General features: G+C 43.5%; 1 protein-coding gene across 1 annotated transcript; it reads left to right on the top strand.

The window, feature by feature from the left end:
- Nucleotides 1-6882: 6882 nt before the first annotated feature.
- LOC147618163 (acetyl transferase 1-like) lies at nucleotides 6883-7419 on the top strand. Its single transcript, XM_086775196.1, has one exon. It carries the CDS (start codon nucleotides 6883-6885, stop codon nucleotides 7417-7419), a length of 537 nt encoding a protein of 178 aa, XP_086631322.1.
- The last annotated feature ends 2471 nt before the right edge of the window (nucleotides 7420-9890 follow it).

The raw sequence follows: 9890 nt of genomic DNA, 5'->3' as shown, positions 1-9890 counted from the left end.
CACGTGTAACATCACGCCTCAAGTTATTTGCCATCTATCAAAGAAAAAACATAAATACTTAAAGCTCTTATGGATAGGAAGCTACCGACATGCATAGGAAGCTCGGGGGGGTCACTATATGTAAAATATCCCTATCGCGTGCGTTCAAGGCCTATATTTTAAATCCCTTATTTGTGAATTTTTTAATCTATATAATATCCCCTTTTCTTTATGAATCTGTAAATTTTTTTGAAAAAAATTTAAATCATACCCTTATGTAAATATATTTTTGTAAGTTTCATAAATTAAAATTATGCTTCTGTTGAACGCACGTGATATTCACATTTTTTTGTGAGTGACCCCCCCGAGATAGGAAGCTACCGACACGCGTTGGTTGTTGCTACCGGCATGCATTGGTTGCTATCGGCCTGCATAGGAAGCTACCGGCATGCATTGGTTTGCTACTGGCATTGCATATTTATTTACCATCTATCCAAGAAAAAACATAAATACTTAAAACTCTTATGTATAGGAAGCTACTGGCATGCGTTGGTTGCTACCGGCATGCGTTGGAAGCTACCGGAATGTGTTGGAAGCTACCGGCATGCGTTGGTTGCTATCGGCATGTGTAGGAAGCTACCGGCATGTGTAAGATGCTACCGGCATGCGTTGGTTGCTACCGGCTTGCGTAGGAAGCTACTGGCATGCATTGGTTGCTACTACCGGCTTCCATAGGTTGCTACCAGCATGCGTTGAAAACTACCGGCATGCATTGAAGCTACCGGCATGCATTGGTTGCTACCGCCATGCATTGGTTTCTACCAGCATGCATAGGAAGCTACTAGCATGCATTGGTTGTTACTTGCTTCCAAAGGTTGCTATACCGGCATGCGTTGGAAGCTACCAGCATGCGAAGGACGCTACCCGCATGCATAAGAAGCTACCCGCATGCACTGGTTGCTACCGGCTTCCATAGATTGCTACCGGCATGCGTTAGAAACTAACGACATGTATTGGTTGCTACCGGAATGTGTAGGAAGCTACCGAAATGCATAGGTTGCTACCAGCATGCGTAGGAAGCTACCGACATGCGTAGGTTGCTACCAGCATGCGTAGAAAGCTATCGGCATGTATAGGAAGCTACCGGCATGCATAGGTTGCTATACCGGCTTTCGTAGGTCGCTCTACTGGCTTGCGTTGGAAGCTACTGGCATGCATTGGTTGCTACCGGCATGCGTAGGAAGCTACCGGCATGCGTAGGTTGCTACCGGCATGCATTGGTTGCTACCGGCATTGGTTGCTACACCGGCATGCATTGGTTGCTATCGGCATGCATTGGAAGCTATCGGGCGGCCGGCATGCATAAGAAGCTACTCGCATATGTAGGTTGCTACTGACATGCGTAGGAAGCTACTGGCATGCGTAGGAAGCTACCGACATGTATAGGAAGCTACAGGCATGCATTGGTGCTGCTACCGACTTCCATAGGTTGCTACCGGCATGCGTTGGAAGCTACTGGCATGCATTGGTTGTTGCGATGGTTTGCTATCGGCTTCCATAGGTAGATGCCAACATGCATAGGAAGGTATCGGCATGCATAGGTAGCTACCGCCATGCATAGAGCATGGAGCATGGGAAAATAAACAAACCCTAATCTTAAAAGCCTAAACTTACAAACCCTATAACATGTAAAAGAATAAGAGAAGAAACATGTAAGAAAGAGATCTCTTACCTTGTGAGCTTTGTATGTGTTGAAAATCTACAAAATTAAACCAACAAACCTAATCTTAAAAGCCTGAAACTTACAAACCCTATAAACATATAAATGCATGAAAGAAGAAACATACAAGAGAAAGAGATTTGTTGTGAGACTTGTATGTGTTGAAAACCTACAAAATTAAACAAAGTCAAGAAAAAAAATTATTAAGAAAAATCAAGATCTCTTACCATATGAATCTTTAATGGAGAGCTCTTAATCAGGAAAAAAGAAGAAGGGAAAAAGAAAAAAAGAAAAACTTAAAAGAGAGAAAAGAGAGGAAATACTCAAAAGATAGCTTTCGTGGAAAGCTTGTTTGCATATTAGGAGATAAATGAAAACAATAGACATACCTTGCTTGAGCTTGAGGAAGATAGGGTAGGAGAGATAGAAGTGATAGACAAGGCAAAAACCTTCAAAAAAAAACTCAAAGTACAAGTTTATTGTATTTAAAACATAAAACTACGCGGCAGCAAAGAAGTGGCAAAAAAGCGAGATGTTTTTACAGTATAGCAGCATTCTTTTGTTGCTATAGATGTTGCTGAACAACGCTTTTTCGTTGCTTGGCAACGATATTCGCTGTTGGGTAGTCATTTTTCGTTAATAAATATGTTGCTTAAGCAGTGATAGATCGTTGCTGAGCATCTTGAAAACCCCCCGATATTTTCTTTCCAAAAATGCTGCTATGCTTCCGATGTGTTGTAGTGTTAGAAATCCTTTTTCCCTTTTAAAGGCTGTTTGAAGGGATACTATGGGCTTTTTATGCTTTGTCCATTAGCATGCTATATTGAGCGTATGCCATTGAAACTGAGGGCCATGTGTCATGGAGGACGCATCGGCCCATTGCTTCTTTGTGTTGTAGCTCTTTTGTGGATATGAATGCAATGTCACTTTATGGAGGTCATCTTTATTGAATCATCGAGGTTCATGAGGATCGTGGAGGAGCAGTAGTGCACCTACCATTAAAATCTCTAGCACGAGAGGTTGGGTGGTGTGTTATGGAGGAGGCTATAGCAGTAGTGCAACTCCACTAGAATGTTTGGGAAAGTGGTGTCAGAAGCCTCAAATTTGAAGCCTTGGGGGAATCCTTCCTAAAGCATTTTACTTGATATAAGGGGACATAAAATTTTACCCTTCAACTCCCTTAAAGTTTTACCCTTGGAAAGGAAAAACAAAAAGCTGTATTTTGAAAAATCCTTGAGTGTGCCCTTCTTTGATATAAGGAAAGAAATCTTGAGTGATATTTGGCCCTTCAAAACAAGAAAAAAGTTTCAAATTTGAGGCCAACTGCGGCACAACGGGGCGGCTCGACATCTTTAAAAATAGCCAGTTAGACTCACATTGAAGAGAATTTCAGTCGATGGAGGTAAATATTAAAATAGTGTAAAAAATGTATGCCGATGGGAATCAATTTGTACCATCTACGGACCACGACACTTGAACGCTTCGTAAGAATTTGAAGAGATTTCATCAAGGTAAAAACAAAATAACATTCTAGTGTATTTGTACTGTGGCCAGAATTAAGAAAAAATGGTTGAGATCTTAAGTAGTCCTTATTTTAAAGAATGATTTTTCATATATTTTAGTTATAAAGCCGGCATATTGTAAAGATTTTAAAACAAAAACCAAATAGATTTAAGATTTGTCCTTATTTTGATTGATTGAAAAACATGTTTTTGTTGAGAGCACTAACTTTCATCAAGTAATCAATGTAATGAGTTATCATCTATGTGTAGTGGTCTTTCTTAAGCAATTAGCATCCAGAGCACTAACTTTCATCAAGTAATCAATGTAATGAGTTATCATCTATGTGTAGTGGTCTTTCTTAAGCAATTAGCATCCAGAGCACCGTGTAGGCCTTAAATTTGAAGCCCAATGGAAGGTTTCATCCAAAAGTTTTTGAAACTTTTCCTATTTACTTTGGAATTCAAGATGGTGTTTTCCCATTTGTTTTAAGCTTCAACACATTACACTATCTATGGTAATCATGAGTTCATCTAAGGAAAGCAACCCAAAATGCCATGCTAGGGTCCAAAGCAAGCTTGTTTTTTTGGAGAATAATACGATATTTGGTTTCACAATGACAAGGTAAACTTTTTGGCATTAATCTCAACACTGCTATTAGTGACTTTTTTTCAAAAACTGGCTGCCTATATTAAGAGGTTAGAAAGAGATAGGTTACAACATGTTGAGAACTCTAATGAGACCAATGTCCATGCACATGACATATAGTTCCGCAGGCCCTGAGCTTGCCTTTGACGTTATTGAGAAGTTTCTCTAGCTGTGTAACTAGCTTTTCCCTCTTTTTGTGAGTGTGACTTTCAAAAGGCATAGAGTGCTTTGATGAGCAACTTCCTTTATCTTTTTTCTACAGCCGATGAAGCTTGGTGTCCAGGTCTTTCAACCGTCTTTGTATGCATCTTTCACCTACATGAATCTAGTTCTCTTTCGGCCTGAAACTGTTAGTAGGCATACTATTAAAAATGGAATCAAGTCTATTTAACCACAAGCACCATAACATTTCGGTTCTTAAGACAGCCCATAGTTCCAAGGTGCAACCAATGCTTTCTCCAAGTAACAAGTTTTTCCAGCCAAGGGTGTAGCCATTCCATAGCTGAATGCACTTGGCCAATGACTCGAAACATTTCTTTGCAATAGGGCAGTGCATGAAAATGTGCAGGTCATCCTCCACCTCCTTGCATCTGTGGCACTTCCCATCCCCTATGTAAAGTCTGAAGGCTTTAAGCTGGGTCCAAATAGCTTTGAACAACATGACCAACCAATCTAGGCATGCTTTTTTTGGTTCCACATAATTATTCCATAGCTTATCAAATAGAAAATACCATTGCGATCTGTCCAGAAGGATTTTCCATCTCTTGTTTAGAGTGCAATGGATAGGATCAGTCCTCTGTTTGGGGGGAATAGGGAGAAGTCCTTTTTGATTCTTCCATTGGAAAGCTTTGTGCGCTGGCATATCTTTAATCGAAAGCAGCCAGGTGTCCGATTGGTGCCATAATCTGATTCTACCCCAATAAGGTCTAATTCTGCATATGAGACATTATAATCTCTGATCAGATCAGCTCTGGACATCCAAGAATTGATGTCTCTGTGTCCCAAATATCCCATCAATAGAGCAGATTCCTTTCCTGTGCATGCTCAAAGCCGCTTCAGCTTGGGCATTACCAATGGGGGGGAGGGGAATGCTTGGCCACCAGATAGAGTCTGTCCCATGTACACCCCATGTGTAACTAGGCTTCTCAGACAGGATAAGTTTAGTCTTGATAGCATTCCAAGCGGACCAAAGCGAATGGACCAATTGGCTGCCAACCAGTTTCACTAAGTATTTGCTAGCCATAATTGTGAGTGGGAGGAGCTTCTTCCACTTGGGGGATTGTTTGAGCTGGAATTGTTCAAGATTTCTAGTGATCAACCAGGCCCAGTCTTTAGAGGGGTAGAGACAGCTTCTCAGCACCCACTTGGCAGCCATTCTATTAGCCAGATTGGACACGTCTTTGATTCCAAGGCCCCCTTTACCTGTTTTCAAGCAGCACCATTCCCACCTGACTTTAGGGATTTTCCTAATCCAGGGGTCTCCTCCCCATAGATAGTTCCTGCATAGCCTTACGAACTGCAATAGATCAGAGTCTAGCGATCTCCAGCAGCTAAGAAAGTATTTGATAGAAGGGATAATGAAGTGGTTGATTACCATCTTTCTACCCCCATGTTTAGATGCCTTTTCTGCCATCTGGTAAGTTTCTCTTCCACCTTGTTTAGAACCCACATCCATCTTTGCTTAAGGGTGACCTTGAATCCCATGGGAATGCCCAATAATCTAAAAATTACTCCTTCTTCTGGAAGGACTTTACAACCAGCTTGAATCAGCCAGTCTCAGGAGGCTTGTCAATAAGGGTCATGATACCTGTTTTTTATGGTTAATGACTGAGCCAGAAGCCTTGCAGTAAATGTCCAAGCACTCCCAAAAGCACTTAATGCTTAGCTGAGTATTGGCAACCATGGCATTAGTATCATCAGCAAACATTTGGGTGCATAGCTGTTTATTATTGGGAAGAGAGATACCATTCATTTCCCCTTTGTCCATCCTATCTTTACTCAGCCAGTTCAGACCATCTGTAGCAATAGCATAGAGGAGGGGTGCTAGAGGGTAGCCTTGTCTGATAGATTTGGTCAGGGATAAAGCGTTAGAGAGCACACCATTGACGTTCACCCTAGCCGTGGCATTCCCAAAAAGAGTACTCACCATCTGGATGAAGTGCTGACCTGCACCCATGTGTTTAAGCGATTCTAGAACATAATGCCAACCGAGCCTATCATAGGCTTTATCAAAGTCAATTTTGAAGAAGATGTAGTCCTATTCAGATTCTTCTGCATACTCCATACCCTCCCACAATGTGATAATGGCATCCAGAATGTACTTTCCTTTGATGAAGCCCTTCTGCTCCTGTCTGATCCAATTCTTTAGATGACTGCACAATCTCAGCGCTAGGGCCTTGGCAAATATTTTGTAGGCACAGTTTAACATGGTAATCGGTCTCCAATTGCTCAAGTCATTCTTCTCCCCTTTCTTAAACAAATCATTTTTTATTTTAAAAATCCAAAATCATTTTACAGAGAGAGAGAGAGAGAGTGTGTGTGTAAAATGATTTTGGATTTTTAAAATAAAAAATGTTTTGATTTGTTATATATATATATGTATGTATGTATGTATATGTATATATGTATATATATGTATATGTATATGTATAAAATCGCTAGCACGTACGAGAGGTTGTGTTGTGAAGCCTTGGGAATCTTTCCTAAGGCATTTTACTTGAGATAAGGGATGTCTTATGTCTCTTCAATCAATTCAATAAATTGACCGCCCATAGGTGGGTCTGGGCCACTCGTTAAAATAAAAAGAGGGGCAAAGTATTCCGTCCTCCGCTCAGCCAGTATAGCCTTCATGTATTCCTTATCCAGATTTTTTTTTTAAATGCGAGACTTTTTTTTTAATGGAAGATTTTTATTGATGTCTCTTCAATCAATTCAATAAATTGACCGCGGTCTGGGCCACTCGTTAAAATAAAGAGAGGGGCAAAGTATTCCGTCTTCCTCTCAGCCTACCGCCTTCCTTTGCTTTCGCTTGCACCATGCCGTCGACGAGCAGCGTGCTTGTGGCCTCCCAGTCTAAGATAGTTCCTGCTGTTCCACAGCCACCCCGCATACACTACATCTCAAACCTGGCCATCCTCAACTCGAGCAACGCGTTCGGCCAAGGCATCTGGTACTACTCGCGGGCACCCTCGCCCCTCACCTCCACGGAGTACGTACATTTGCTCAAGTCTTCCCTGGCGAAGCTCCTTGTGCACTGTCCTTGGCTGGCCGGCAGGGTGATGTTTTCTGAGGAGGATGGCCGCTCATATGTGGTCTCCAGTGCTGCAGGCATGTTTTCTGAGGAGTTTGTGGAGGCGTACACAGAAGCGGCTTTGGAGGTGGGCTGGAGTAATGTGGACAACTACATCGAGAAGGCGCTGGTCCCTCGCGGCCAAAACATTCTCATAACTGACTACGCCTCCACTCCCTTGTTTATGGTCCAGCTAACAGTCTTCAAGTGTGGGGGGCTCTCCATATCGTTCACTAGCGCCGAGATATTTGGCGACGGCATGTCATATCTGTTGACCTCATGATTGCCTGGTCGGAGCTGCACCGCGGCTTACCCATAAGCAAGCCTCTGTGCTTCGCCGGACATTTACTCAAGGCGAGATACCCTCCTACCGTCACACTCCCGCCCACGAGAGACTACAGAGCCTCCAGCCGCCCCCCACCATTGGGAGATCAAAGCCACCCTTACACTACTGTCCCTAGCCTTCTCTACGATACTAGCAACGCCAAGGACGACGTCATCTGCCAGGGATTCCATCTCAGCTCCTCCCAAGTCTCTCACCTTGTCCGCTGCATCGAACAAGGACCCTTTGCGTATGGTAAGACTACATCAGATCTTGCTTAGACAAAAGTTCGAGATGAAGGATCTGGGAGAGCTCAGATATTTCTTGGGCATTGAGGTGATTGGGTCACCACATGGTATTGGATTACTGCAGAGACAGTATGGCTTGGACATGTTGTCCAAGTATGGTATGATAGGCTGTAAGCCTATTTCTGTGTGCCATTGGATCAGAATGGCAAGTTGAGTGCAGATTCAGGAGAGATCTTGGAGGATCCTACTATGTATAGGCGTATAGTAGGAAGCTTGATCTATATGACGATCACCAGACCAGATTTGAGCTATGCTGTTGGGTTGGTGAGTCAGTTTATGCAGGTTCCACGGAAACCGCATTTGGATGCAGTGAGACGTATACTGAGGTATGTGAGGTCTACTTTGCATTGTGGATTATTCTATGAGACTGGGACAGAGATATGTGTACATGGGTACACAGATGCTGATTGGACTGGTAGTATCTCAGATAGAAGATCTACCAGTGGATTCATGTTTTCTTTGGGGAGTGCTGCTGTGACTTGGAGCAGCAAGAAGCAGCCTACGGTTGCTCTATCGAGTACAGAGGCCGAGTACAGAGGAGCTGCTATGGCAGCATGTGAGGTAGCTTGGTTGAGAAAGCTACTTGCAGATTTGGGTCTATCAGTGGTGGATAGACAAGTTGTCATTTTCTGTGACAACATTAGCAGTATACAGTTGGCCAGGAACCCAGTCTTTCATGCTCGTACGAAGCACATAGAGGTCCACTACCACTTCGTCAGAGAGAAGGTCTTGGCAGGAGATCTTGACCTTGTTTATGTCAGCACAGAGGATCAGGTAGCTGACATCTTCACCAAAGCATTGGGTACAGAGAAGCTCCGCAGATTCAAGGCTTCACTTGGTGTACATGAGATGGAGTTGAGCTCGAGGGGGAGTGTTGAGATATCGAGCTCATCTAGTGAGGCGGTGGACACTGATGACCCGCCTAGGAGATAGGCCCCACACTTACACCACTGGCATGGTTGGTGAGATCATGAGTGATATGCGGCCAGTGGGATGACAGGCTGTGTGACAGCCATTCTAGAGACTGGCATAGTTATAGCGCCAGCTCATTTAGTCGGGTTCACACTATAGAGAACCCGTGTATGTATTGGTTGAGTACCTTTCATATTATGTGTACTCTTATCTTGTATATGGTGTGTTGAGTGTTGAGTAGAGAAGAAGAAGATTTTCAGCCTCTCACCTTGTGTGTTCTCTATTAGGGTTTTGTGAGTATGTGTGTGCTTGCAAGAGCTCAAGCTCTCTTCCCCCCTGCATCTTTTCAGGAGGGAGCTTGCTTGCCTATTGGTTCTAGAACTCATGTTTTACTAGGGCGATCAAGGTTCTAGAAAAGAACCGGCTCCCTCTCTATAGCTATATCTCTCTCACTCCTAGGCCTGCCCCCCTCTAGGCATGTCCCCCATGTCTCTCTCTCTCTCCCTTCTCTCTCTTTCCCACTCTCTCACACACACATACACACACACGTGCACACAATCCTCTCCCTCTCTCTCGCATGTACACACACTCTCTCTCAAATGTTGAAACTCTCTCTCTTACACACACACATGTACACACCCCCTCTCTTTCTCTCTCTCTCTCTCTCTCTCTCTCTCTCTCTCTCTCGCGTCCGCGCGCACACACACACACACACATACACACATGAACCTCTCCCTCTCTCTCCCAGGCACACACACTCTCTCTGAAATGTTGAAACTCTCTCTCTCACAAACACACATGTACACACCTGCTCTCTCTCTCTCTCTCTCTCACACACACACACACACATACACACACACACAAGTGCGCACACGCACACATGCACACACTCCCTTTGTCTCCTCACACTCTCCCACACATAGAAGCTCTCTCTCTCTCTCTCTCTCTCTCTCTCTCTCTCTCTCTCTCACGCACACACACACACACACACACACATGAAAATGATGTTCTTTTGGATAGATGAGGAGAAAAAAATGCATTTCATGGGCTATATAAGCATGGTTGCTTTGTGGTGTAATTTATTTTGAGCAAGTAAACTAAATTTGCTTGTGTGTTGAGCTGAAAGCTAGCAGAAGCAAAAGGGGGCTAGGGTTCATATCTGCTTTGGGGCCACTTCTTCTCGCTTCTTGTTGACTTGGCTAGGGAGCTGCT

This window comes from Cibotium barometz, chromosome 35 (assembly GCF_041138505.1).
Source record: "Cibotium barometz isolate CiBa-2024 chromosome 35, ASM4113850v1, whole genome shotgun sequence".
NCBI classification, from domain to species: Eukaryota; Viridiplantae; Streptophyta; class Polypodiopsida; order Cyatheales; family Cibotiaceae; genus Cibotium; species Cibotium barometz.
Note: the sequence above shows the minus strand (reverse complement) of the source record. Positions and strands in the feature narration are given on the sequence as shown.

Bases quoted from the DNA above. Each gene is read 5' to 3' on its own strand.
- LOC147618163 (XM_086775196.1), top strand. From the start codon at position 6,883: ATGCCGTCGACGAGCAGCGTGCTTGTGGCCTCCCAGTCTAAGATAGTT.